Here is a 26,682-nt window from a genome sequence, read left to right as displayed (position 1 = left end):
AAGTATAGATATTCAACATTATTCAGCTATTTACTGGCAGTGTAGGCACTTGGTGCATTCGTGCCTACTTAGCTTGCCACACCCGGGGGTATATGGCAGCCTAATTAGGTATGGATTATGTGAGGTTGAGGTGCCTTATAAGGTAAATATTGTCATACCGGGTTATCCGGTTTTCAGTGATCACGGTGCGAGCGAGTCATCTACTTATTAAAAAACCTAGTATAATTACATCTTCTAGGTTTCATTCAGTCTGGCTATCTGGCAATGTCGTCGTAACCTGTATATACTATCCCGCATCACTCATTCTCTTCACTATTCTTCAGCACGATTCTTTTCACGATCTTCGTCATTGTCAGTGCCCATGTCCTGGAATGCGTCAGTCCTCAGCGCTGTATCCTCAGATACAGAGCCTACTGTTGTCATCGCCTTTGACTCTGCCAAGTACATCTTTAATGTCGGTGAGAATACTACCCGTGCGTTTCTCCAGAGCAGGAGGAACTGGAAGAAGACTAGAGGTGTGTTCTTGACTTCTATAGGCACCCAGCGAGCGAGCGGCCTTCCAGGTGAGTGTGATCCTGATCATGTGCAAGCGTGTCAACTGTTGATCGTGTTTTCGACAGGTTTATTGATGACTTTTGCGGACTCGGGTCTTACCAGCCTCAATATTGCCGGGCCAGCTGGGCTGTTGCACTTCATGGCAGTTATGCGTAAATACACATTCAGGTACTTATTTTCTGATCTTCAATAGTTCATCTTAATGCTATCAGCATAGGGAAAACATGTCCGTGAATCCGATCGAAATACCTACTTCCCGCCCCCCGGATGAATTACATGACGATATACCCATCTACAAGGACGATAATATTTCTGTGTTCGCATTACCAGTTTCTACTGAGATCCATTCACTGGAATCCTCTGAATCGGTCATAATGCCACACTCTGAAACTAGTGCCGTTAACAGGAGATCGGGAAAGAGGAAGCGTTCGTCTTCCCCTGCTGCACCACCGCTACATGAAGTCATATCTCACCCTGACTTCGACCCTACCACGCTCGTCGGCGACATGGCACAGGAATGGCTTCGTCACATTGTGCGCGCAATGTTTCCTGGGTCTGCCGCCAAACCCGTCATTTCGTCCGCGAAAGTCGAACATGTCTCCCAGCCGTCAGGCTTCAACCGCCCCTTACCTTCATTACCTGCATGCAATCTACGTGCAACGCTCGCATATGCGGTGGTTGGTCCGCGGGTTCGGGGAAAGTTTGATGTCAAGCGCGCGGAGGCGCTGGGCCTAAGTGCTGGGCCGTTACGTGCACGAGTTGCAAGGGGGGAGACGGTCACTGTAGTTGGCAAAGATGGAGTGGAGAGAAGTGTTGGACCGAGTGATGTTGTAGGTGCTAGTGAGAATCCCGGGGTATGTTCATTTTCCACGTTTTCTAACCATTCGCTCTCGATTTGGGACACAGTTGGCTGATCGAATTATAGGTCGTCTTGATACTGGACACGCCCAGCACTGCACATATACCTTCTCTTGTAAAGGGTTTTGAGAGTGGCGCGTTCTCAAAATACTGGGGCAAGGGGCCGGAAAAGAAAAATCACTCACTGAGAGTTGTCTTTCATCTTTGTGGCAATGATGTATTTGAGCATGAGCGGTATAAGGCGTTCATGAAGAGGTTCGATGACGATGTACACGTGAGTGCCTCTTGTTCTGGGCGTGCACTGCGCTGTTCTGACGCGATTGAGAGCAGCATATCGTTGCGTCTAGAGATCATGTATCAGATCCGATCACATTTACTAGTGCGGCGTTCAACCAGCTGAGGCTCAACCACCTGGATAGCGACATCTTCCCTGTGCCCAAATATTCTCTAGAGGCTAAGAAAACTATGGACAGTGCGTTAGTCCAATTCCTAATCCATGTCATTTAACTTTAAGATGTGGTAGCCGCGAATCTTCCGTCCAATACCGACTGCATGCGTGCGCATACTGTCATCGACATCCGTCCGCCACGGCCACCACTACGAGACCCTGAGGCAGAAGCGAATGATCTCTTTCACCCCGCCGTATTGTCTGGCGAGCTCTCATCACTCTCTGACGCTGCCAGAACACAATTTTCCGAGGCACGAGCGCGCGTCGACGAGGCTGCAGTACCTGATGTTATAGGTAAGGATGTCATGGTGGTCACGCTCGGAACAGGCAGTGCTATACCTAGCAAGTACCGAAATGGTTTGTCCTTTTCCGTTTTCACCCCAGAAACCCAACTGAATCATTTGTGTAGTTTCTGGTACACTCCTGTGTATCCCGGGAGCAGGGTATATCCTCCTGGATGCAGGAGAGGGTACATGGGGACAACTCTCTCGGAACTATGGAGTTGCTGTGTGGAACGTTTTGAGGGCCCTGAAGTGTATCTTCATAAGTCACATTCACGGTGACCACCACATTGGTCTCGCAAAGATCTTGGCAATGAGACAGCAGGTGCGTATCCCCGCTCATACCCTGATGATCTCCTGGTGTTCATATGTGGAGAAGCTTGACCCGCCCCCGGAAGAACCACTCTACCTCATCAGCAATCGCATGGTATTCCTCTATCTTCGGGATTACAATGCGCTTGAGGAGCTTGGGTTTTCGGAGGATGCTCGGGCCCGTGTGGTACCTATCCTGAGTGATGAGATTCATTGGCGCAACAAGGGACGGGGTGGGTGGAATTACGGTGATCAAGATCAAAAGGGGTGAGTGCCAGTTTGAGCTCTTAGCCTTCTCATACATTGACGCTTATTGTTCTTTTCTTATCGTAAAGATCAAGGCTTGCAGCAGGAGCGTTGTGCAAGACGCTTGGATTGCAGAAAATAAATACCGTCGATGTGGAACATCGCGCGAGGTGTCATGGGTTAATTGTCAAGCATCTGGATGGGTGGTCTGTTGTGTACGGCGTCGCTTTTTATTCTCCTGTTATGTTATTTACAGCGCATTCTCAGGTTCTCAGGTGATACAGTGCCAACCCAAAAGCTCGTGCAGGCAGGTGCTGGAGCCACTCTGCTGATCCATGAGGCTACCATGGCCAACGATCAAGTTGAAATGGCACGCGCCAAGATGCACAGCACCTTTGGGCAGGCAATCGACATAGGCAAGAGGTGCGTTTCCATGCAATACAATCACAGACTTTTGTTCAACTTGTAAACAGTATGAACGCACAAAACATCCTCCTTACACACTTCTCGGCCCGCTACCCCAAGATGCCACCTTCTGTATCTGAGCGTCAGGCTGGCGACCCCGTCGTTGCATTTGCATTCGACCATGCTAACATCAAGATAGGGGACATGTGGAAAATGGGCGTGTATGCACGCGCGATTGAGCAGAGTTTTATTGATATTGCTGATATTGAGGGGGAGGAGCCGGAGGTGATTGACGCGGCACACGTGGATATTAGCTAAGACCATAAGATCTGAAGCCTGGTAATTTACTTTCACAACCCGGGTTTGCGGGAACTTGAACATTTCATGCAGACAAAACAACAATTTTATTGAGATTCGGGGAGGGAGTAATTCCGAAGCTTGTAACAGATATCAAGCAGACTGAGATACTAGGCGCTATCTCCTGTAAAAAGCAAATACGCTCGGTCCTGCCTCGACGAAGTGCATCCTACATGGCAGATATGGTAATCTATATAAATACTGTCCGCGGTACTGAAACACGAGCTTTCAGTATCACTTTTCGTGACCAGTTTCTATGAGGAGGACCGTCGATCGATAGACGGACTGGTATTAATTAATGTGGGTTTGGACAGTCGCTTTGGAGTCGTCACATGACAGAAAACCCTTAGACACTGCTTAGATAAGTCTGCTATCGTTGCTCGTCACATCAACTTCTTTCACTGTGTTAGTGGTTGCAAAGCTCTCCTCGACTCAGAAGCATTCCAGAATCCAGGATGTCTCAAGGATGGTCTGAACGTGATGTAGACCTCTTGATGCTGGCCGAAACTGATCATAATCACTCCATGGAATCACCTACATCAATCCCTACACCGAGTACCTAACACACCTGCATGTTCTGGAGATGTTTAAGTGGTGAAATTGTGCTCATAGTGCTCAGACGTTGGACGAAGTAGAATAGGAATGATGAGACGGAGGGTCTTCCTGTACCAGCTATAACCACGGTCACAGTCATCTAGTGTTGCGAGAATGGCCTCAAGTTGGAATTGTCATGAACTATTGTTGCTGCAAGAGCATCCTAGCCAGTACTAGTATACCCAGTCAGATCAAGAGACTAATTATTACAGTAGAATCACGGAAAGCTGGAGGACTCTTGGATGGAAGTATTTTTAGAGACACGCACAATGTCAGTCAGACAATGAATGTCTGCCAATGTTCCTTTGCAAGGGCTTTGAAGGCGAGAAAACGCTCAAAAGCGATGCGCCTGTACTCCGGTGTCTCCATGCCTTCGCTGAGACTATGGTTGTCCCTTAAACTGGTGACACACTGCATGACCGTTGTTTGAGTTTCAGGGTACTGGCCAGTCTCAACTGCAGTGCTGAGTGCTTTGGTGACAGGGACGAGATAGAAGGTGGGTCGAGTTCCAACCATAGTGATGCATGGAATAGTCATGGCATCAAGGGGGGGAAGTGCTCTGAGGAGCCGCCTCTGATTGTTGTTTTGATACGCAGCAATTGCTCCTGCGATGACTCCTGGTTCAGGTTCGCATTCGTTGAATGCTGATTTGTCTCCTTGCAAAACAAGCAAGACTGTCGACTGCAGATCAAGCAGACACACATCTGTTTGTGCAACTTGGTGGACATTGCCGCATATAAATAGTGGGATACTATGGTGCATGGTGAGGAGTAAGCGTTTATTGAAGCCAAGTATATGGAGAGTTTCCCGAGCAAATGTGTCCATGGAACATTCCTGCGTGGGATCGGTAGCCAGACCAAGATAGCCTAGATATTCGAAAATGGCGTCTGAGATGTTGGGGTCTGAGAAATTATTGTCATCAAGACTGGAATTAAGGAGTGATGGATCTAAAGCCTCCAAGAGTGGTCCAGGGTTTTGAGGAAAAAACTGTTCAGGCGCCAGAGGCACGACAGTGATATTGTATGCGAGGAGATCATAGAGGGTCCAGTCACTACTCGACCTCGCAGACCGGATGAGGTTAGCCATTTGATCAATGATTCCGCCTTGTAGCCGAATAGGAGAGAGAGCAGATAAATATTTAGAACACTATGACAGTAATAAGTGAAGCTCTCTCACCTAAGACAGTGTTTTGTGTTTACCTGAGAGTTGCAAACAAGAGAGTCCACACTTTTGATGATGCCACAGATACTCAATTTCCGCTATGACAGTAAGTACTAGCAGTGATCAATGAGGCTTCCTATCGCTGCCCGTGTTTTGTTCGCACGGTTCTTAGTCGTCGTCAACTAGTATAGGCTATAGCTATGATAGCTATTGGAAAGCTGGGTCTATTCTGATGTGGTGTCATGTCTTGAGCCGTTTGTAAAGGCGATGGACTGGGTGATGCACGAAAACGAGGAGGCGAATAATCGGAAGCACAGGAGGCGCGCGGCAGCCTTGACCCCACCTCAACTTTGATTTCGACCTAAACACCCTACGTGAGGACATTGCGGAAGAGCTCCATCGACTGCATACAGAATTGCCGGGTAGCACGGTATCAAGGTCCGATTGTTCATGAGGGAAAATAACATGATTGATCCGGTGGACGCAGAGCCATCACAAAAGTCGGAACACCGTCCAAGCCAATACCCGAACCAACGACTCTGTTCTCAAGGAGAGAATCAATGCCGCAATGAAAATCCCTTGAGTAGATGCAATACTGCATATTCCTTTCGCTAACAGGCAACGTGTACATGTCCGAGTCGCTGATTTTAATCTCTCATAGCCAGAGAGGACAGTCATTCCTTTCTGAAGTACCAATTTAGCTTTCATCTGCCCCACACGTCACTTTGCCCAGAGGTAATCACGCATAAAATCAAGAACTGTCCCGGGGTATTAAATTAACGTGTCAAGAAATGACTTAGTTACTACATACGTTATTCAACGCCAGTAAAGCTATCAACATGGCTTGACGCCCCAGCCCAAAAGGGCAATGTGACGGGCAAACCTTCAGCAGCCAAGATTGCCATTCCAGCATAGACCACTACCTTGGTCAATACTGAAGAAGGATAGGAATTGGTCTCAGACTTGGACATCTATCAAAGAGACAGACGATGCACTCACCGTCAGCATCGTAGTGCTTGACTTCCTTGCATTGATATGACCCGTTGCTGTTCTCGAGCTCGGATCCGCTGTAATTTTCTCCATTGGCTGACAGTGAATCGTTATTCGACTTTGCACCTCTTCGCTTGACCTCACTTGTTCTTCCTAACGCAGACCTCTCCCTGATTGCGCAGACCTCTAGGACGCCAGGAAGGTCGATAACACTCGGAATCGGGCGCAAACTGCTTTCAACTGGCATGTGTTGGTAATCTGTCGCAGGGATGTGGAAGCGTCGGTGTGGCAGGTCGAAGGAGGATGCAAGAAGGCGGAAAAGAGGATGAAGAACGAGGTGCAGGAGCGATTTGGCCAAAATTCGCCATACAAAAATTACAAGGATGCCTGTAGAGACATGTGAGCAAGAATGAAAACAAGATGCAGAAGTAACAGAGACGGACTGATAGTGACTTTGGCGCAAGCTAGAGTCCACCACGAAACTGTACCACACGGTCCCTTGAGGTCCGGGCATCACGGAACTCAAGAAGCGCTCGTCAACACCAGAACACGCGTTGTGCCACCGGGATAGTGCAATGCCAAGGAGGACAGAGACAAACACGGTGGCATCCTCGAAGCAAGGACAGTCATCGAGATGTAGACGCGTCTAACATAGCCAAATATAAAAAGGAAACGCTATTCGTAGAATGCATTGAGGGAAACCTGTATTCAAGATGGTGTGTCCCAATCGCTGGGGGCAGTTGATAAACTTTGCAATGAAGGAATCTCGTTCACTTACTCAGTCGCGTTACAGGAGGGACTAATGGACGAGGTCGATCCGATGGGCCACGTACTACTGCCAGATCAAATTTTATTGTATACTGACTTGACGCTCGCTGGCTAGTATGGGTGACTCCAAAGCGCACATTAAGGTTTGTGTCCGTTTGTTCTCCGACTGGTCACGAGTCTAATCGTAACGGTTAAGCGCGGACCACATCCTTGACAGCCCGGTGATCATAGTATTCACCCTTAGATCATCATAATGGTTAAATCACCCAACCCGCGCCGCGGCGCCGTCCACAATGAAATCGCTCCCTTGATCAATCATCGCATCGTCTCCCATACTTCTGCAATTATCATTTCATGTCTCCTGATCCTACGTCTCAACAGCTGGACGAGGAAACGCCTTTACTCCAATCGGAGGGAAATAGTACACCGGCGAAGAAACCACAGACACCTCTACCATGGCGCCAGTTTTCAATGCTCCTGGTGTTGCAAATTGCAGAGCCAATGACATCCCAAGTTATCTCACCTTTTGCGCCGCAGGTCAGCGTTTATCATTGAAGATTTAAATAAATAAAGTTACAACTTGATTGATGTAGCTTATTCGTGACATTGGAATCACCCACGGAGATGAAGCGCTCGTTTCGTTTTATGTTGGGTTGTTGGTAAGTGGACAAGTAGAGAGCGTTTTCATTGTGGTAATCTCGGCGTTATGATCTAGCACTCGCTATTCTTTGCGACAGAAGCGCTCACCATTTTCCACTGGAGTCGTCTCTCTGACTATATCGGTCGCAAACCTGTCCTGCTAATTGGACTGTTTGGACTCTCCCTCTCGATGTTTTGCTTCGGTTTGTCCAAGACATTCTGGAGCTTGGTGATAAGGTCTGTTCTGTTTCTGTGTTGTTTTCTTTTTGAGTCAGAGTTCACATCTTATTGTAACAGTCGTTGCCTGAACGGCGCACTCAATGGAAACATTGGTGTTATGAAGAGCATGACGGCTGAAATGACAGATTCGACTAATATGGCCCGCGCATGGGCATTCCTCCCTCTTGCCTGGTCCAGCGGTAGCACACTTGGGTGTGTCCCGCCAAATTTTCGTTTTCTAGATATACTGAAACAACTACAGGCCACTCATTGGCGGAGAACTTGCGCGGCCTGCGGATAGGTTCCCTAATATCTTCGGGGATTCTGCATTTCTGAAGAAATATCCATATTTCTTGCCATGCGCAGTCCCTGCCACAGTATCAGCGTTGACATGGATTGTCGCTTTTCTTTACTTGAAGGAGGTATGTTATCTCATTGTATGACAAGATGAATCTTCATATTAGTCGCAGACCACAACTCCTCGAATAAACATTAACCAACTCCTACCTTGGAAAAAGCGCAAGATTTTCCCTTCACCGACTCTAGAACCCCTGCCAGTATCATCTCCGATCAGCGACAAGCCTGTCCCCATTCGAGCTCTTTTCGTTCGTCGCGTACTCATTGCAACCGGGAGTTACGCCGGGATTGCCCTTGTTGATATCGCATTTCGCACTGTACAACCCGTGTTCTATGCCACTCCCATATCGCTGGGTGGTCTAGGGCTCGATACTCCAACCATTGGAACTGTCTTGGCGCTCCAGGGAATATTAAATGGCGCAATGCAGCCATTGGCCTTTGCCAGGCTTTATAATATCATGGGTGCGAAAAAACTTTGGCTGTTCGCTGTAACATGCGCCCTGCCTATGGTTGCTCTCCTCCCGACCTTGAATGCGCTGGCGAGATCTAGTGGTATTGTTCAGAGTACATGGTATTTGGTGGTCCTACAGATTGTTTTGATGGGCTGCACGAATTTTGCATACGGTTTGTCATCGTCATTCTCTCACTGATATTTCTGATGTGTTACGGAAGGCATATCTTTTATGTATATCGCTGCGGCTTCCCCTAACCGAGCGTCCGTGGGTGCGACAAACGGGTTCGCACAAGTGATCGTTTCTATCATGCGCGCTGTTGGACCGGCTGCAGCCAACTCCGCATTCTCAATTAGCATTGAGAGACAGTATCTTGGAGGGAATCTGGTGTATTTTGTAATGGTAGGTATGGTGTGCATGGCGATGGGCGTCGGTATCTTGTTACCTCGCACTATGTGGACTAACTAGCTTAGAGCGAAGCGAGTCTTATTTGTTGTGTCAATTTGAACTTGTTAGCCTTCGCAGCATTTCATCAGGCAGTTCGTCTCCTGGCGCACCGGGAGTCTCATGTTTTGCTTCAAAACATCCAGAGTTCGAGTGTTTTTAAGCACGAAAGGTTTTATCTTATTGACCGAAGAGCATCCCAGGGTAGTCTCCCCGAGGGGGTAGATATAAGTATTCGCACCTGTTGTTTCTAGGCGCATCGAAGTCTGGTAAGGTTTATTTATCAAATAGCATCTTGGTATCGAACCAGCCCTCGAAATTGATAGGCAGCCACATTTACCCGATATAGTAATCAGACACTTCCAAGTTCCCCCGTTCTGAATACCATTTTGGTCTTGATGGACGAGGAATGTAGTCATATTCAACTAGAACTGTGATGTTAGCTTTGCCTCCAAACTCAAAACAAGATTCGTGAAGAAATTGAAAGCATGTTTAGGGAGCGAGGAATGTGGTGTCTGACTTCGACACCACATTCGTCGCTCCAAACTCGGATAGCAAACGCGGACTGTCTTTCTATTTTTTTCCAGGAAGACAATGTGTGACAGGGAGTGAATCAGCAAAGCAACTTAGCGAGAGGAACACATGATAGTCCGTACCATACGTTGATGGGAGCATCCTGTTATCGCAGTGACAGCACCGGCGGTGGTAGCGTGAACTAAATTGGGTGGGAGGAGGCCGGCGCGCGTGCGGTCACAAGTTGCACGACCACGTGTAATAACTCTGGCTAAGGATGATAAGTCAGGATAAGTCTTATTGATTTGCACACCTGACATGGGTGGGAGGTGAGGTTGTGATAGAGATATAAAGAGCTCCTACAACCCCATTATCTTTAATATATTCACCCACCGATCAACGCTCTTCATATTGCAAAGTATATCTCCAATGGCAGAACCTAAGATAGATTTTGCATCGCTCTCGCTCTTCCGCGCGACGCCTGCGCAGACTGAAGAGTCACGACGCCGGACTTTCCCGCAGTGGGGTGGTACTCTGAGTCTGACGGACTACCTTGCGCGAGATGCGATGATGGAATTGGGCGAGCACTCCAAGGATGGAAAGTGGATCACTTGGTGAGTGCTTCACTTTGCTGGTAAAGGGGAGCTAACGGAGGATAAGGGTGCTGGCGCCACGCGACGACCCCACAACACTTGATTTTATGAGCGCCTGCGAGACGTAAGCGAATAGGTTTCCCTCAACAAAAGAGCAATTTCTGACGTGCATCTATGGGGGCAGATACAAGCGCACAGGTCTCGTCGCTTACCCCTCTTCCTCTCCATCTGAGCCCAACTCAGTGCACGAAGCAACTTGTTATGGTGTCGCCTGCGTGTTCACTCCACCCTCGAAGCGCGGGCGCGGTTACGCAAACCATATGATGAGCCTCCTGCATTGGGTCAATGCCTCGCGTGCCAATCTTCCTGAATTCCCCGAGGCATGGGGTACACCGCCAGAAGAGGTAGCAGATGCTGGTGGAGGTCTATTCTCGGTGCTGTACAGTGATGTTGGGGAGGAGTTCTACCGGTCGGCTGGCCCTGGAGGTAAAGGGGGCGGATGGGAGAAGCGGGGAGCGATCTCAACTATTTGGGAGGTGGGCACAGAGGAAGGTGATGATGAGGGATGGAATTGGTTGACGGAAGAGCAATTGAACGGGCTTTGGGAGCGTGATGCCGTTCGGATCAGGAAGGAGCTGGCGAACATGCCAACGAGCGAGAGCTCATATAAGGTAGAGCGCCCAGCGGCATTCGCGACATACCTGCCAACGGATGGTGTCTGCGGGTTCCATATCACAAAGTCAACGTTCGCCTCCAATTTTTCCATGGCAGACGGATTCTGGGGCGTAGAGTCTACGAGCGACCCAGGGACATACGCAAGCTGGAGCGTTGACTTGAGACCACCTCCAGCAACGCTGATCGTCACACGACTCTGCGCCAGTGAAGAGACGTTCCCTGGGCTGATTGCGAAGATCAAACAGGCGGCTAGACGAAGCGGAATTGGAAAAGTAGAGGTGTGGAATTTGAGAGTAGGATTGAAAGAGGTCGCGGAGAAGACGGGTGGGCGGACGTTCATACGAAATGAACATTTGCCGCAGATAGTGTGGTATGGGCCTGGAACAACGGGAGATGTAGAGTGGGCGTGTAATGAGAAGTGAGTCCTCTTGCCGTCCAAAATAAGGGATTAGCTGACGGTGTTCAACAGATTCTGCTGGTGCTGATACGTTTGCGGGACAGCCAGCTGAGTGATGTCTAGTAAACATTAGAATCATGTATCCCCTCTACAGAGTTTACGCAAACTCACATTGATGTAAGATCAAATGACTCCATGAGTGACTACCCACGAGCATGAATTTTATTCTATGTGCTTCATTACTTGGTGCCTCTTTGATGGCGGGTTAAGGACAAACTTGGAGCGGAAACTAAAGGTATTGATTGGTCAAGTTTGAGGCTGGTAAGGATGCTAACCACTACAGCTGTCTATGAAAGAAATGATATCGTTTTTTGCGGTGTTTGGGCGAAAGCCCGAAGGGCTTTCCGGTAAGAAAGACGTGTCCGTCCTGAGGCCAAAAGGTGAGCTGTGAGGGCGGGTTGGGCCCGATCAGGTCATCCGTTGTGGCAGCGATTTCTAGGAGCGTACACTATGCGTCGGACAAGAGAGTAGACTTTGGCGTTTTTATTATCTTCTGCGTGTTGAATATTAAGTGGTTGCTGAGCTTGTCCGCGCAAACGAAATGATCGGGGAGTGGCGGGCGGGTGCAAAAGAAATAGAATAACTGCAAACGTTTAGAATAAACAGATCTGAGTGCTGCGAGGTGGGCGGAAGCAAGAAGTGCTGCGCCACCTCGCTTATTCGCACATAGACTAACCTCGTGCCTCGGTTAGCTTAGATATTAATAACCAATTCGCGTTTCGAGTCACGTGGGAACTTTTCTTAGGAGCCTTCGAGTTTAGGGGAGACTATTGATTGGAACCTCCTTCCCTTTTCTCTGTCTAACCTTTTAGCATGACTCGAAGTGAAGAAAGATTCGAATTCTTTCCTCGGATTTCAGACGTTGCTGACAGAACTCATGCTGGAGATGAGGATATCTCTGCTAGACCACTTGAAGAGAGATCGAGTCTCTTTGCATGCAATGTAGGAAACAGGTGGGTTCACAACATTCCTATGACTGGTAGAATACTCACTTTCGTCAGGGAGTGACGCGCATGATGCTCACATCAATCCCGTTCTTCCAGGAAGTAATTGTGATGAGTTTCTGTTGCCAACACTGCGGCCACTCAAACAATGAGATCCAATCAGCAGGGAAGATCAGACGTGAGCATTCATTTCATCTCTTCACTACCACCTCCTAACATTGTATCTCCGAGGCAGCTGAAGGCGTTATGTACACAGTCAAAGTTCTTAACCGCAGTGACCTTGACCGCCAACTCATCTGTTCCGAAACATGTAGCATCAATATCCCCGAGTTTCAGCTAGTTCTTCCGCCCCCCCCCCCCCCCCCCGCGGGCAGCTTACAACTGTAGAGGGTCTTCTCCGAAATACCATTGCGGATATCAGCGTACAGCAGCCACACATTCAAGACAAGAACGCCTACGCTAAAATGCAGGAAATCGTTGATGGTCTCACGCAGACCATTGCTGATGAAGACGGAGACGAAGGGAAAGACACGCATGAGAAGAGAGAACTTTCGAACGAGGATCCAGTCACACATGCAATCACCATCACTCTAGACGACCCATCTGGGAATTCATTCCTCGAGTTTGTGGGCAGCATGTCTGATCTGAAGTGGAACATGCGCACGTACGAGCGGTCGCTCGAGCAGAACCAGCAGCTGGGATTGGTACCATCTGCAGAAGACTCGGAAGAAAATATAGCAGACAAGGGAAGACAGGAATCTGAGGGTTTGAACGAGGAAATGTTCGAATTCCCTGGAATCTGCTCGCGTTGCGGACGACCACTCACCACCCGCATGAAAAAAGTTTATATCCCCTATTTCAAGGTGTGTACCGAGGGAACGTTGAGTCTGCATTCCTGACAACCCCGCCAGGACTCTCTTATAATGTCAACTAATTGCGACGACTGCGGATACCGGGATAATGAGATCAAGTCAGGGGCTGCAATTTCTGAGCAGGGCAAGAAGATCACGTTGAAGGTTGAAGATAGAGACGACCTTAGTCGCGACATACTTAAAGTAAGCACATACACTATATTTGAGATCCTTTGACTCAATAATGTCCTGTAGAGCGATACGAGCGGTCTCAGCATACCGGATATAGACCTAGTTCTTCACCCCGGCACACTAGGGGGACGTTTCACGACTTTAGAAGGCATATTAGATCAGGTATACGAGGAACTCACTGAGAAAGTCTTTAATACAGGGGATTCTGGGGTCATAGATGTCGATGACAGGGCCGAGTTCCAGGAGTTCTTGAGAAAGCTTGAGCAGGTGTGTTTTCTTCTTTTTTTAACATCATGCGATTCTCATTCTGCAATTAGGTCAAGAACGCTGAGATTCCATTTACCTTGATTCTAGATGACCCCTTGGCAAACTCACACGTGCAGAATTTATATGCACCTGATCCAGATCCAAACATGGAGATCGTCTCATACGAACGAACGTGGCAGCAGAATGAAGATCTTGGACTGAATGGCATGAATGTGGAATCGCACGGCGATGATGATACGAAGTGCTGAAAGTTAAGAAGTCATGGCAATGAAAGATGCAGACTCGGATAGTTTCAATTGTCTATCGTTTGCGTTGGGTCCCATCACGACCCAAGACAGACACTCACACAACTATATGGATGTTTGCATCTTCTATCATTTTTTCAGCAACTAGAGTAAGAGCTTCTGATGAGCGTTGCACTGATGCATCGATGAGGGTTGGCTTCTTGAATCAATTTGAATTTATCAAACGCGTTCAACACTGATCACGTGATCATTGATAATTTTCGATTGCCCACTTCTGAAGGAGTCTGGAATCTGCAACCCGAAAATTCTGCCCCGTAAACATCCAGAGGTCTGCATCTGGCCACGTTTCAGACGCTGAACGTATTCAAAAATGCAAAGCGACGACGTGATATGGTCTGTAATTGGCCATGAGTTCTGCTCGTATAAAGTCAAGTACGTCCACCGCCATGATGTACCCTGCATAACCTCACATATCATACATGCTACAGGACTGTCACTCAGAATTTCTGCCGGAATGAATACAATGTCACGGGTCTGTGTACACGGCAGTCATGTCCACTTGCGAACTCGCGGTATGCGACGGTGAGGGAGAATGAGGGCAAGTGTACTTGATTCAATGTCATATGTCATGATTGATGTCCATCCAGGTGTGCTGTATCTGTATATGAAAACGATTGAGCGGGCACATACACCTGCTAATATGTGGGAGAAGATTGAGTTGTCAAAAGACTATTCCAAGGCACTAGAACAGGTGAATTGGCTCCAGGCTCAAGCTGCTTTCGATTGACGTGCTTTGCTTCCGTCATCCAGATCGATAAAGAGCTAAAGTATTGGCCAAACTTCACTATTCACAAATGCAAACAGCGTGTCACGAAGATAACCCAGTATCTTATCAAAATGCGTCGAATAAAACTACGGCAGGAGTGCGTCTTCAACTTGTGTGACTTGTTACTACTCATTTACCCTTATTCAGGCCAAAGCTCGTGGGTGTGAAAAAGAAGTTAGATAGACGCGAAGCGACACGGGAACGCAAGGCTCTCTCTGCTGCCCACCTTGAAAAATCCATCGAAAAGGAGCTGATCGAGCGGCTCAAATCAAAAGCATACGGCGATGCGCCACTCAACGTGAACGAAAGTGTCTGGCAAACAATCCTCGACCGGGAAAAGAGTGGAAAGGAGAAGGAATTGAATGTTGGTGCTCAGTTGGATATGGAAGATGATGAGACGGACGGGGAGGAGGAAGAGGAGGAGGAGATGGAGGAGGACTGGGACGCCGAAGGGGGCGAGTTTGTTAGTGATTTCAGTGGAGATGAAGATGGCGATTTGGATGATGAACTGAGCGATTTGGAAGATGTGGTAGACGGAGGACTGGGCGCAGAGGAGAGTGGGGATGACCAATCAGACGACGACAGCTCACCAGAAGATGAACCACCATCCAAAACCGTCCTTGGAAAGCGGAAAACCAAGCCAACAACAGCAAGGGCACCCCCAAGAAAGAAATTGGACAAGCCAGGGAGAAGTTCGTTCTCATTGTTTCTGAATTCGACATCCAGGGACTTATCATTACTCTTTACAGGAGGCCCGAGGGTGGAAGTGGAAATCGAGCGAGAAATGGAGAGTGTACCACTCACAAGGTCCGCGTTGGCCAATTGGTAGCCATTGGGGACCTGGGTCCTCAGCTGTTTTACATATATATATTCCACTGCGGTACGAGCAGCCACATTCAAGATTCGTGAACGATCTTGATTATCGATGAGACACATGAATCAGTTCTCGATAGGCTGATCACCGTCATCATCACCTGCTCTCGCCAATGTTGTTTTCCCCCATTGAATGAGCTCTGACAACCGTGGCTGGGATGCCAGTGGCTTCTTGCTCAACAGCGCTCGAAAGACCTTTCGACAAAACTCGGCATAAGTTACTCGTTCCTCCCCAGATAACACGCTCTGGTGTGCAAGTCATTAGCTACATGATCAGACATCAGGGCAATTGCACGAACTTCATAGTTGTCTCTCATAGCTGAGAGCATGGAAACCAAAAAGCCAAGATACTTGTGGTTGACAGAATCTGTATGACCTTGCAAACGCTCAGTAAGATTGGCAAATACCGCTGATTGACGATGAGCGGAGTATTTGACCCTGATGAACGAATTCTCACATTCAATCAGCGTCTGCCGGACTGTCGAATATTCTTCTAGCGATATCTCGAGTGTAGATGATCCGGTAGACGGCTCGGCCAGCACGCCACGTAGAAGTGGGTGTCGAAGACCGTCTAGAGTGAATACGATGGATGCATACTCGTGTTCGATTGTCGTCTTGGAGGGAACAGTACATGTGAGGAGGACTTCGATAAAGTAGTCCTCATATGCCTTCAGGCGATCAGCATTTTTCTATGAGAAACAAAAATTGGACTTACATTGTAAGCCTTCGAATCAAGTCTGAGAAGTGCAAGGCAGAATCTAAGACCAACCCGGCGACGCCATAAGGGATCAGGTATCCGCTCCCATGATTCAGGTCCAAGATGCATGTGGTTTTTCCAAGTCTGAAAAGGAAGAGCTGAATAGCAGCAGTCGAAACAGGTATCGAAACAAACCGATCCATTCTGAACCAGCACATTTCCGACTCCTACCCAACAATCAATCCATCTATCAGCCGTCTCACGGCGACTATCGACTGTGCTTGGCGCGGGGGAGTCAACTACATATCTGCAAACAACCCGGAATATCGCTGAAGCAAGCGGTCCACAGATCTAAAAACTGTCAGGAAAAAATATGGGAGAAACAACCAGAACGACCTTGCAAACTGCTTCTTCCTTCTTCTTCCACTCCATCCCAGAAGTTTGTGCAGGCTCGTCACCAAGAGCAGCTAAGATTTCTGGATCGTTCAAGTCGATGAAGAACTTGTCGTACTCATCCTGGCTCTCCTGATTATCAACACTCGATGATATTGGTGGTGCGGTGGGCCGCGGTAAGGCCCTCATTCGAGCATCCAGAAAAGCTGACACCACCTCTTGGCACGAAGCACTCGAATTCTGCTCTATGGCGATAGGATTCTTGGGACTGAAGACGTCCTTTACCCATGCTGATGAGGAAGGCAAAGTCAGGAAATATCTCGTTGGTTTTAGTCAACCACTTACGTCCCTCCAGAAAGGCAGGATCTGGATACTCATGTCGCTCATCCGCAATGTCCAGTGAGCATGTCTCAATCATACGAACAACCGACGTGAGAAGACTCTTGACCATCTCCACTGTCTTGTTCTTCACGATATTCTTGTTGTCTTTATTTGTTAGTGTGCGCGCCTCCTGGTATTCGTCCAGCAGGATGCCGGTAACCTCGGCAAGCCAGTTGAGAATTTCTCCAAGCTGTACGCGGTGATGTCGCATAACAGCGCAAATATGCTCAATGCCTCGAATGCATACAGCCCTGGTGAAATCGTGTGCATCTTTGAAGTTGACGCATCGTCGAGCTTGCCCAACGCGGTGTCGAACGTTGGAGACGGAGGAATCAAGATGAATAGCGACTGCCATAGCATTGAGTCGGTTGAAAAGCATAGAACTCTCCTGCCCAGTTGGCTGAACGGCCCTCGTCGATGACACCGAGCCAACTGGGACGACCATGTTCAGCATTTTCTTCACCTGTATGTCCCGTTGTTTTTTCTCCGCGTCACTCGTGCTGTCCGCCTGCGCAACTTGTACGATCATCTTGAGGAGCACCTCGAATACGTTGTCGCCCCTGTCTTGTACTGAAAGCAAAGAAATGTCCCTTTGCACCATGAATTGCATAAATTTAGGCTGCTCGTGGCGGAGACTGGCAAATCTACGGCTCCTGAATATTTCCACGAGGTGGTTGAACATTATCATTGCATCATCCAAATTCCAATGCCAACGCTTCCACAAGAGGAAGCATCGAGAAGCGACGACGGAGACGTACTCGTCTCGTTTGTTGAGGGATGCAGTATGTGTGAGTGCATCCTTCTGTGGATCGGCAACTAGGGAGATGAGCTTCAGAGTAGCCAAAACCGTTTCCCATGAAGGTGCGATTCTACTGAGGGATGTCGACATCCCGTGCACAGAGAACTGTGAGAGCGCACAAAAAGAGAATACATTCCGCCAAACATACTCGCTCGCCTCAACTGCAGTGATGAACGATGATGCTTCGTCTTGGATCAACTGTTTGAACAAAAGCCAAAATGGCTCCGATGATAGTTTACCAGGAGACTCAGGCGTGCAGTTGATCAAGAGGTGAAAGAGGCATATCCATGACTCTACAGCTTGAACGGCAGTTGAGTTGGTCTCTAGAGGGCCATCGGGCTCCCTAAACGATGCTAAAATTTCCCGGAGGTCTACATCTGACAGGGGCCGCATGAGCAAGAGCGCAAATTTGAACAACTCTCGGGTCTCTGATGACCCCCGCCGAGTCCTTGCAGCATGCATGATCCGGGCAGCGAGCTCTACTGCAAACCAGCAAACAGGTAATGAGAATTGATGAAAATTAGCCTCCAACACCCGCGCCACTAAAGAACCCATAGTCTCGTGTACCGTGAGCTCTAGCGAACTGAATTCCTGGTCGTCGATGCTGAGACACCGCCACGATACCAACTGGCACACCGTTCGCATTGCGAGTTCCCAGTCCTTCCCAGTCACAGCCGTCCACTCGTGTCCTTTGAGCACGTCATCCGCGAGCTGATCACACAAGGGTGCAATTACAGTCGTAAGAACGTGCACCGATGTGTCAGGTCCAAGGTCGAACCCTCGAATAACATATGACATAGGAGCAACAGGCTGAGCATGCCCTGTAACGAGGCATATCAGCTGGTGAAGAAACCCGCGGCCAATATACGTTCCGGCCGAGAACGCAATCCCTGAGGGCAAAGAGTCGATGCCCAAGTCGACTGTGGTCAACAACGCCCGTTGATCTACAGCATGCATAAACTCGTGGACGTCGTTATAACCCTTCCTACGCACAAGTAGTGGTCGTTCGCGTGGCGGATCTAGTGGTATATCAAAGTCAACGTGGCTACGACGCGGACCGACGCGGGAGGGTGGAGGACCTGACTCAGCATGTGATTTTCTCTGGTGTTCATCCTGACTGAACTCGACACTAGATTGAGGTTTAGAATCAACACGCGAGACCGGAATTTGCTGGCGCTTAGATTGGGTATCTTCTCGACGAACTCGGGATGAAATCGCAGACGCAGGCTGCCGCATTGATCCAGGTTGCCTTTGCCACCTATCTATCTCCTTCCTCCAAGTCGGGTCCAGCGCCTGATGGAATCCTTCATCACCCAGATCAATTCGCAGACCCCTTCGCGCAATATGCGTGCCAGATTGGTGGAAGCTGTAGAGCTCTCCCTCCGCTTTCTTGCGCTTCTTCTTCCTCCGTTCCCTTCGTAGTGCCTTGGACTCGCGCTCCACTGGTATTGTCGATTCTGTCCGCTTGTGGACCTTGTAATGATGTGAATGCTGAGAGCGGTGGTCATGGTCAGAAGAAACAGCGGGGAAGGAGAGAAGGGTCTGATTGCCCATTCGCGCGCCACCTGTTACAATGTTGAGCTTTGGCCTTGACTGTCCACCTCTGCTTTCACTCATATCTCGGGATTTTACGACGGAACCTCGGGGCCTCCGACTTGACTTGGCTCTCTGCTTTCTCCCACCACCCACCGTCCTAGTCCGCGTAAGCATCCAGTCAATCAGACTCTTCTCATGCATAGGCCGGCGACTTCGGCTCCATGCGTCGATCCGTGCATCGTCGATCATACCGTCGCTTTCCTCGCCATCACTCTCTGATCCACTCTCGGAACTGGAAGAGATAATGATGGCCGGAGACCTTGATCTGACTTTGGGAGATGCCCGCCGACGAACTCGTGATACGATGTCTGGTACCTCAGCATCCATGTCCTCTTCTCGAAGAATTTCGACATCCGAGCTCTCAGGGTCTCCCTGAATCATAAAATCACGTCCACTAGCACCCATTCGGACGCGTGCATGTCCAGGTCTCAAGGGCTCGTCGCCACTATCAGACGGCGTTGGAGAATGCGCTCTTTTGGTACTGACAAGAATTTTCACTTGGGAACCTTGCTGCTCGAGCTGCTTCTTGATCATGACTGCGGGCATCATACGCTGCAGGAGGCGGAAACGTTTGCGATCTTTGGAAGAAATTTCGGGAGAAGGACTGCTGAACTCCTCGCTCGGCTCACGGGCGAGCGGATCATCATCGGACAAATCCAAGTGATTGGTCCCATCAGGCAATGTAGACGAGGAGCGTGGTGGTGTTGACGGTGCCGAGGGAATTTCAATTGCATCGGCATCAGCATCAGGGTTGACATTCTCCGCATTGATCGCGTTGTGGTCGAAGAAATTATAGTAGTCGTAGTCATCATCTTGTTGATACTCGTATTCGTCGGTCGCAGGGGGATTCCTTGCCAGCGAACGGGACTGAAGCTGTGAAGGATCAAAACGAAGGGAATGCGAGGGTGAGGACGAGCGGGAAGGAGACGGTGTGACACGTTGCTTTCCCTTCAAAAGCCTGGATAGGACTGGCGGAGACCGCTAAACAAAGAAGATATCCAGCGCGTCAGTATATAAGAAGTGTTTCCAAACGAATCTCACCTCGTCTAAGTGAGATAGAGACCGTCTCGAGGATACTGAAGATGATCTCGCAGCAGGCTGCTTTGACGATGATGCTGCCAGCGGGAAATTCTTGAAACGTCTCTTCTTCACAATTTCTTTCGCGACAGCCTCTTCCTGCGCTCTCAGGCGAGCTTCTTCCTTCTCCCTCTTCTTTGCCTCAGCTTCAGCCTTCTTCCGAGCTCTCCTCGCATCCCTCGCTAACTTGCGAACTTCATCTGTTCCCTCAATCTCGTCGCTTTCAGACAGATCTCTTAGAGCCTCAGGGAGCCATCCTTCCTCCCGTTCGCGGTTATGATGATCAGCTTCAGCAATGGTGACCCGCCTCTGTTGCCTCCTTCCTTCCACATCCACATAATCTCGGTCCTCCTCCGGATTGTCAACTGGAAAAATATACTCTGCTTGGGTTCCACCTTGTGTCTGCCCATCGGCCCACTGTGACCCATCTTCATGCATCTCACGACGTTGCGGACTCACAAACTTCACGATCGCATCGGGGTTTGCCTTCATCTGCGCCTTGTACTGCGCCTTGTCAAACGCGTACGGTTGAAGCTGACGTGCCTGCCTGCGGCGAAGGGAATAACGGCTGACTGGTTCTGGGTCCTCGGGGATAACGAGAGGTGGAGGAGACGGGGGTGGTAATAGATCCTGTGATTGTACAGCCGGGGATGGGGTGTCTTGAGTTATTGGCGTGATTGGGGTCAACGGGCGTCTTGAGCGGGTTTGAGGAGAGATGAGAAGCAGCTCGTCAGGGGATGGATATCGACGATCAGAGGGATATGCGGTGCGCGGCAGCGTATCTCGGGTCATATGGGTAGGCTTTTCAATACTCTGGGGAATACGCCCCTGAGACGATTGCGTCGAGGGCCCCGGAGAAGAAAACAACGACCACGAGTCTGCTGGGCGCGACATGGAAGGGGATGGACTCGATATTTGTCCCTCATTTTGAGATAGAGCAAGGTGTGCTAGGCTCTGAGAAAAATCAAGAGGTTGAGAAGGGAACGCCGCGGACGCGGGCGATGACGGGAAGAGGGCGTCATCTAGCTGAGATGGAGAAGAATCAGGAAGCGGCAACTGGGAATCAGCCTGTGGCTGCACGTCGGCTGAAGCAATGGGATAATGGGACATGTTTCCAGATTCAGCTGGAAGAAGTGAAGGAGGGATACTTAGGTCGTTGAAACTCGGCTCCTGAATATGTGGGTATCGAGTCTCGTTGCGCAATGACGCTTCGGGTGCATCGGCAGCTGGAAGGGATGGGCTGGAAATATGGTTGAGCGCAATTTGCATTGGTGAATGTGGTGCACTTGTATGCAGTACGGAAGATGTAGTAGTTTTCACAGGCGATGCATGGGACGACGAATTAATATCGACAATCAGCTGCGATTCAGATTCGCTATGAGTTGTCTTGAGAAGTAATGAGCACCGCAGTAAGATTGATATAGGTATTTCAACTCTACCTTGGCACGTTTCCGTGGGGAGGGTTGATCTTCTTGCCTATCATTAAATCTTCCATGTAACTTGGTGGTAGGTCCTGAATTCGGTCGCGTCTTCTTGGAGGAGAGATAGGTGTAATAATCTGCCTCTGAGGCATCAAATTCACGTTCTTCAACGTCAGATGTGTCCACGACTTCATCAAGGTCCATGCAGAGAAATTGGATTGGATTCAGTGATAACTTTAAGAGACAAGGTCGAAGTCGATGTGACAGTTCCACGCGACGTGAGTTGTCACGTGATTGTGACCACATACTTACTAGGATGACATCTGACCACCCCTATTAACTCTCTTTGTTTGTAGTTCTCTTTATTTTTTTATATGTAGTGACTCGCAGTCCGGCACTGAACGTTGAACATGCACCTGACAGTTTGATTTTTTCTGCAATTTGCCAGTGAGCTATGTATTACAGCTAAAAGATTGGATGGTGCATACAAGAAAGAGATTCCAAGTTAGTAACACAGGTTTCTATCAACAAATTTCGTCTGAAAGAAGAAGATGAGATCTGTGATGCAGCTAAATGAGCTAAGTAGTGTACATTCGACTAAGATCATAACTTGTCCCAGATACAGTCGAACTAAAACTAATCTTCCGAATATGCATCAGAATCAGGATCGTAATCATAATCCGAATGTAATAGTGCCTGCATGTAGTCCTCCCCAGAAGATTCATCCCTGCAAATGTGACAAAGACAGCCACCTCCTGAGCCGCTGCCGCCCACCAAGCCCTCTTCATGCCCGTCCCAATCGACGTCCGTAACCACTTCCTTGAGGAACTGCACTCTATCGTCTACCAGATTTCTGCACTTCACTAGTCGGAGTTCGTGTATACCGACACCATGACCGGCTCGCATTATGGCAATGTCCTGAAGTTCTTCAGCTTCACCGCATCCAAAGTCGATATTCTCGAACTCTAGAGCATGAAGCGAGGGATATGCCATATCCGAACTTTGTGTGCCTCCACTTTGTAGCACAGCAATCAGGCTTCTCATATTGCAGGTCCCACTCAGCTGAATATTTTCGAGCTCCGGAAGGTCAGTGGACCCTACGCGCCAGAAGTTTTCTCGGAGGACAAGGGAGGATGTCACAAACAAGCTTTGAATTTGGCAATGCGGGACCATCTGACACATGTCAAATATGATGGGGGGCTTTCTAGTGGATGAGCTGCATTTGAATTGAATCGAGAGTAGTATATCATCGTTATGAGGGTCCCAAGAATACTTGGATTTAAATGCCGTTGATGTGCCGAATTGGACGCCGAATGTATGGTACGAAAGACTGGCACGCATCGACCGAATGATAGGACCTGATCCGTCAGGATCCTTGTGCATGGCCGAAAATAAGTCGGAAAGGCAGCTTCCAATTGGTGCTAGATTGAGAGCGATCTTGACATCAACGGGAAAAGCGAGACATGAAAAGAGAGATACAGCATTTCGGAGGGTGCAGGCGTCCAGTGCTATACTCTTTAACTGAGTGAGTGGAACTCGGTCAGAAAGCTCGGTGTCCTCGGAAATTCTAGATGACAGCCCAAGTGTCAGCTGCTCCAACTCAGGCATACGTCTCAGAGTTGACAGGAGTTGCGACAGAGTAGGATAAGACGCAGATCCTATTCGTCTCACATCTAGAGTTCGAAGCCCGCTAAAAATACACGACGTCCAGCTGAAGGTACATTCCATAAGCTCAACGCTCCGAAGTAGGGGGGCTCGTCCTTGAAAAACAGCATCTGATATGGACCCCATGACTCTGTAGTTAGATTTCCCCGCGACTGAGAATTTGAATGACTGAAGCAACGGCGCGGGTTGCGATGACAAGCAATCCAAAATGCGATTGACATCCCATGGATATGAGCACAGCTGGAGGAATTTGATGCGAGGTAACTGCGAAAGAATCTGCTGGAAACATTTTCGCAACGAGCCCGGCGACCTGTAGATAACAACCAAAGCAATTTTCTTCGATCTCTCCAACATCATGTCCAGACAATCAGCAGAGACGCAGTTGAGAGATGCCCAAAGAGTAGGACACTCAAGAGCGACTTGGCGCCAGTGCCTGCAGACGTGGGTGATTATCATAGAAATAGGAGCACCATTAGGGCGGGGTGTGCCTGTATGACTCTTGAAAGTGTCCTCTTCTACGATGTATGTGAAGATAGTAGTGAGAATCTCGAGTGGAAGCCAGGATATATAGGAGAGACTGATCCTGCGAGAGCGATAGCCACGCAAGGACTCGGCTAATGCAGCTATGTCTTTGTCAACGTGGGCGCGAGTCGTATCGCAGTGCTCAATGACGCCGGACCCCATGCTAGGGATGATATCTAGGGAATTAGAAAGCGTTATCGTGGATGACCTACGGCGGTAATCAGTCTAGTCCAATGCGAAATCTCGGTCAGAAAAATTACCTTGTTGTTGAGGAGGTTGAATGCAAATCGATGAATTTGGAACACTGAAGCTCGTGTTACCTGAGGCCTGAGTACTGAGTATGTAGTATGCCGTATCGTCACGGTGCCCCCCGATCGCGAAATGGGCAAGCTTCAGCGTGTTCTTGGTCGAATTGCGAGCGGGAAGTGAGACGTTGGAAGTAGAGTTTGCTTCAACAGGCTCCAGATGTGTTCCCGCCACAGTATGTCGTGGCCTCTACCCATAACTTGTATTAGCGGGGCTCAGAACCCAAGCCCTCTGACAGCTTCTGATGGGAATGATTCAAATGACATTGACAGTAGTATTTTCCCGCGCTCACCATATTTCTCACAAGGTATCGCACCAAACTTTCGAACCGCGGTTTTCACCACATTCGTCGACTCGTGATGGGTGAACTCTTTTCGTACTTCGACGGATCGTCAACATTAAACTCAACATGCTCATCTTTCGTGACTGGAGCAACCGTATGTTTTCCACCAGTTAAAATCCCATTCTACTTCTCCCTCCGCCAAAACCTATTCGACGGCATTCCAGACACACATATCGCCCTCGCTGCCCCCGTGCTCGCTTATTGGCTCCTGTCTTTTTTATTCTACTGCCTTGACATCTCTGGCTGGCGATGGCTTGACAAATATCGTATTCACGACTCAGAGGAGGTCAAATCTAGGAATCTGGCTACTCCTTGGGAGGTCGCACGAGCTGTCCTATTCCAGCATGTGACGCAAACTGTGTTGGGTTTAGTATGGTTGGCAGAGTCGCCAGAGATCTCGGTTGCGCAGTGTCAGAGCGAGATGGAGGCCTTGGGAAGAACACTGGTATGGGTTGTGCGACGTCTTTTGGGAGAGGAAACAGGAATGATGTTTTTAGAGCTGAGGGGGCCTGGGATAACCCATTGGCTGTACTGGTGGGGAATTCCAGCTGCCCAGATCTTATTCGCGCTGTGGGTGTCATTCAGAATCTGGTTTGACTTCCCTCTAATGAGTCTCCTCAGGTTCATTGTCGATACCTGGCAGTACTTCCTCCATCGCTTGATGCACACAAACAGATATCTCTACAAGAAGATACACTCTGTGCATCACAGACTTTACGTCCCCTATGCCTTTGGGGCGTTGTACAACCATCCTTTCGAGGGCTTCTTGTTAGACAGCGCAGGCGCAGCATTCGCGGAGAGCCTCTCGCATCTTTCCGTTCGACAAACGATCTTCCTCTTTGCATTCAGCACTTGCAAGACTGTCGACGATCACTGCGGATACAGTCTCCCATTTGATCCATTCCAGATGATGAGCGGAAACAATGCAGACTACCATGACATACATCATCAGGTATGCTCCTTCACTACCGTCCGCTCCTGTGCAGTGCTGACGACGAGTACAGGCCGTCGGAATAAAATCAAATTTCTCACAGCCTTTCTTCGTCCATTGGGATGTCCTACTCGGGACACGTATGACCAGAGAAGATATTCAAGAACGCCGAAACAAGGTCAAGAAATCGTGATACACCGATTTCGATGTTATTCCACATAGATTCGGAATTTGGGGTTTCTTTTATTCAATTCAGGACTACACGGTTCGTTCACCCAACCTAATGTTTTTCGTTCGCCAGCCTTCTTGCTGTATATATAATTCTAGCTTATGAGAGCTACGATAATGTTTGTAACTTAACTTCCTTATGACCCCTATCTGTGCATTATGAAATTCTGGTATCCATTACTGACTAGCTGACCTTCATTTCGCAGTCTCTCCCACCTCCTCCAGGAATGATGATTTGGCAGATATTTGCCGCTCTTGTTGCAGTCGTACCTTTTTCAACTGCTGTTCTTTATAATGTTGTAATCGCGCAGCTTTTGCCACATCTGCAGCTGACACCACTGCGGATTGAAGAAGTGCAGACAACAGACTATTTCGGTTTCGTTTTTCAGCGTGTGAAAGTTTGAATGCGAAAACGATTTCAAATATTGAGGGTGAGCACGTTTTCGAATGGCAAACACGAAGATAAATGCGCATCGTGAGATTGCGCTGCTTTGTCTGATATGACCGGTATATGATCATCGATCACCACAGAGCCCGATTCGTCCCAATATTCAGCCGGCAGGTCCAATCCGTAGAAGGCGTGCAGGGCAGCCGCGCGCATATCGGGCGCTGATCGCATGCGTACCATGAAAAGTGAGATCATGACAATGAGAAGAAACTGACTGTATGCACATCCTTTTATCCTCTGCATCGGATGGTTGTCCCAATTGCCAATCTCGTCGCACTAGTATGGTAGTGTGACGCGGCCTCTCGGGTTTCTCTAACAGCACATGGGAAAATAAGTGGCGGAAACTAGGCCGG

The 26,682-nt window shown here is 48.8% G+C and overlaps 10 protein-coding genes across 10 annotated transcripts; 6 read left to right on the top strand and 4 right to left on the bottom strand.

Annotated features, from left to right (window-relative positions):
- The first annotated feature begins 173 nt into the window (after positions 1 to 173).
- On the top strand, positions 174 to 3,623 carry HD556DRAFT_1293433 (uncharacterized protein). Its single transcript, XM_041299402.1, has 11 exons — positions 174 to 563; positions 621 to 723; positions 773 to 1,409; positions 1,481 to 1,687; positions 1,744 to 1,885; positions 1,937 to 2,218; positions 2,271 to 2,467; positions 2,522 to 2,721; positions 2,790 to 2,915; positions 2,968 to 3,123; positions 3,174 to 3,623. The coding sequence occupies exons 1-11, from the start codon at positions 362 to 364 to the stop codon at positions 3,421 to 3,423; spliced, it is 2,502 nt and encodes an 833-aa protein (XP_041159278.1). The 5' UTR covers positions 174 to 361; the 3' UTR covers positions 3,424 to 3,623.
- Positions 3,624 to 4,332: 709 nt separating this feature from the next.
- On the bottom strand, positions 4,333 to 5,347 carry HD556DRAFT_1271796 (uncharacterized protein; the record flags this gene model as incomplete). The annotated part of the gene is made up of 2 exons (XM_041299184.1): positions 5,256 to 5,347; positions 4,333 to 5,202 (listed from the first exon to the last, which is right to left on the bottom strand). Exon 2 carries the CDS (start codon positions 5,140 to 5,142, stop codon positions 4,333 to 4,335), a length of 810 nt encoding a protein of 269 aa, XP_041159277.1. The 5' UTR covers positions 5,143 to 5,202; positions 5,256 to 5,347.
- A 742-nt stretch (positions 5,348 to 6,089) lies between these two features.
- Positions 6,090 to 6,841, bottom strand: HD556DRAFT_1214764 (uncharacterized protein; the record flags this gene model as incomplete). Its single annotated transcript, XM_041296654.1, has 3 exons — positions 6,090 to 6,151; positions 6,217 to 6,649; positions 6,686 to 6,841. Coding segments are annotated over 3 exons (651 nt in total), but the record flags the coding sequence as incomplete, so codon positions are not given.
- Positions 6,842 to 7,350: 509 nt separating this feature from the next.
- HD556DRAFT_1481345 (major facilitator superfamily domain-containing protein) lies at positions 7,351 to 9,132 on the top strand (the record flags this gene model as incomplete). The annotated part of the gene is made up of 7 exons (XM_041308632.1): positions 7,351 to 7,512; positions 7,569 to 7,634; positions 7,691 to 7,851; positions 7,912 to 8,046; positions 8,096 to 8,255; positions 8,298 to 8,814; positions 8,863 to 9,132. Coding segments are annotated over 7 exons (1,449 nt in total), but the record flags the coding sequence as incomplete, so codon positions are not given.
- An 896-nt stretch (positions 9,133 to 10,028) lies between these two features.
- HD556DRAFT_1239099 (uncharacterized protein) lies at positions 10,029 to 11,352 on the top strand (the record flags this gene model as incomplete). Its single annotated transcript, XM_041298019.1, has 4 exons — positions 10,029 to 10,213; positions 10,260 to 10,316; positions 10,377 to 11,285; positions 11,337 to 11,352. The coding sequence occupies 4 exons, from the start codon at positions 10,029 to 10,031 to the stop codon at positions 11,350 to 11,352; spliced, it is 1,167 nt and encodes a 388-aa protein (XP_041159274.1).
- Positions 11,353 to 12,137: 785 nt separating this feature from the next.
- HD556DRAFT_1519872 (zf-ZPR1-domain-containing protein) lies at positions 12,138 to 14,014 on the top strand (the record flags this gene model as incomplete). The annotated part of the gene is made up of 7 exons (XM_041309142.1): positions 12,138 to 12,266; positions 12,326 to 12,446; positions 12,504 to 12,607; positions 12,643 to 13,131; positions 13,180 to 13,323; positions 13,375 to 13,578; positions 13,629 to 14,014. The coding sequence occupies 7 exons, from the start codon at positions 12,138 to 12,140 to the stop codon at positions 13,824 to 13,826; spliced, it is 1,389 nt and encodes a 462-aa protein (XP_041159273.1). The 3' UTR covers positions 13,827 to 14,014.
- An 82-nt stretch (positions 14,015 to 14,096) lies between these two features.
- HD556DRAFT_1379220 (Mak16 protein) lies at positions 14,097 to 15,844 on the top strand. The gene is made up of 6 exons (XM_041303184.1): positions 14,097 to 14,255; positions 14,312 to 14,421; positions 14,471 to 14,574; positions 14,634 to 14,746; positions 14,797 to 15,341; positions 15,399 to 15,844. Exons 1-6 carry the CDS (start codon positions 14,194 to 14,196, stop codon positions 15,476 to 15,478), a joined length of 1,014 nt encoding a protein of 337 aa, XP_041159272.1. The 5' UTR covers positions 14,097 to 14,193; the 3' UTR covers positions 15,479 to 15,844.
- HD556DRAFT_1238931 (Mus7/MMS22 family-domain-containing protein) lies at positions 15,741 to 21,257 on the bottom strand (the record flags this gene model as incomplete). Its single annotated transcript, XM_041298004.1, has 9 exons — positions 15,741 to 15,931; positions 15,980 to 16,190; positions 16,238 to 16,363; positions 16,415 to 16,570; positions 16,613 to 16,902; positions 16,958 to 18,736; positions 18,911 to 19,385; positions 19,428 to 20,336; positions 20,466 to 21,257. 9 exons carry the CDS (start codon positions 21,255 to 21,257, stop codon positions 15,741 to 15,743), a joined length of 4,929 nt encoding a protein of 1,642 aa, XP_041159271.1.
- A 1,049-nt stretch (positions 21,258 to 22,306) lies between these two features.
- On the bottom strand, positions 22,307 to 24,728 carry HD556DRAFT_1293420 (uncharacterized protein). Its single transcript, XM_041299401.1, has 2 exons — positions 24,334 to 24,728; positions 22,307 to 24,281 (listed from the first exon to the last, which is right to left on the bottom strand). Exon 2 carries the CDS (start codon positions 24,233 to 24,235, stop codon positions 22,523 to 22,525), a length of 1,713 nt encoding a protein of 570 aa, XP_041159270.1. The 5' UTR covers positions 24,236 to 24,281; positions 24,334 to 24,728; the 3' UTR covers positions 22,307 to 22,522.
- Positions 24,729 to 24,738: 10 nt separating this feature from the next.
- HD556DRAFT_1239061 (fatty acid hydroxylase superfamily-domain-containing protein) lies at positions 24,739 to 25,846 on the top strand (the record flags this gene model as incomplete). The annotated part of the gene is made up of 3 exons (XM_041298018.1): positions 24,739 to 25,292; positions 25,344 to 25,674; positions 25,727 to 25,846. 3 exons carry the CDS (start codon positions 24,739 to 24,741, stop codon positions 25,844 to 25,846), a joined length of 1,005 nt encoding a protein of 334 aa, XP_041159269.1.
- Positions 25,847 to 26,682: the final 836 nt, after the last annotated feature.

The sequence above is a fragment of the Suillus plorans genome (genome assembly GCF_016647745.1).
Source record: "Suillus plorans strain S12 chromosome Unknown HD556scaffold_35, whole genome shotgun sequence".
NCBI lineage: Eukaryota > Fungi > Basidiomycota > Agaricomycetes > Boletales > Suillaceae > Suillus > Suillus plorans.
The sequence above is the reverse complement of the archived record's forward strand: the minus strand, read 5'-3'. Positions and strand labels throughout refer to the sequence as shown.

Excerpts from the sequence above, each read along its gene's own strand:
- HD556DRAFT_1379220 (XM_041303184.1), top strand. The coding sequence starts at position 14,194 with ATGCAAAGCGACGACGTGATATGGTCTGTAATTGGCCATGAGTTCTGC. Across the intron at positions 14,575-14,633 it reads ATTCCAAGGCACTAGAACAG|ATCGATAAAGAGCTAAAGTA; the intron begins GTGAATTGGCTC and ends TCCGTCATCCAG. Across the intron at positions 15,342-15,398 it reads ATTGGACAAGCCAGGGAGAA|GAGGCCCGAGGGTGGAAGTG; the intron begins GTTCGTTCTCAT and ends TACTCTTTACAG.
- HD556DRAFT_1293420 (XM_041299401.1), bottom strand. The coding sequence starts at position 24,235 with ATGGGGTCCGGCGTCATTGAGCACTGCGATACGACTCGCGCCCACGTT.
- HD556DRAFT_1293433 (XM_041299402.1), top strand. The coding sequence starts at position 362 with ATGTCCTGGAATGCGTCAGTCCTCAGCGCTGTATCCTCAGATACAGAG. Across the intron at positions 1,688-1,743 it reads GGTTCGATGACGATGTACAC|CATATCGTTGCGTCTAGAGA; the intron begins GTGAGTGCCTCT and ends GATTGAGAGCAG. Across the intron at positions 3,124-3,173 it reads GCAATCGACATAGGCAAGAG|TATGAACGCACAAAACATCC; the intron begins GTGCGTTTCCAT and ends ACTTGTAAACAG.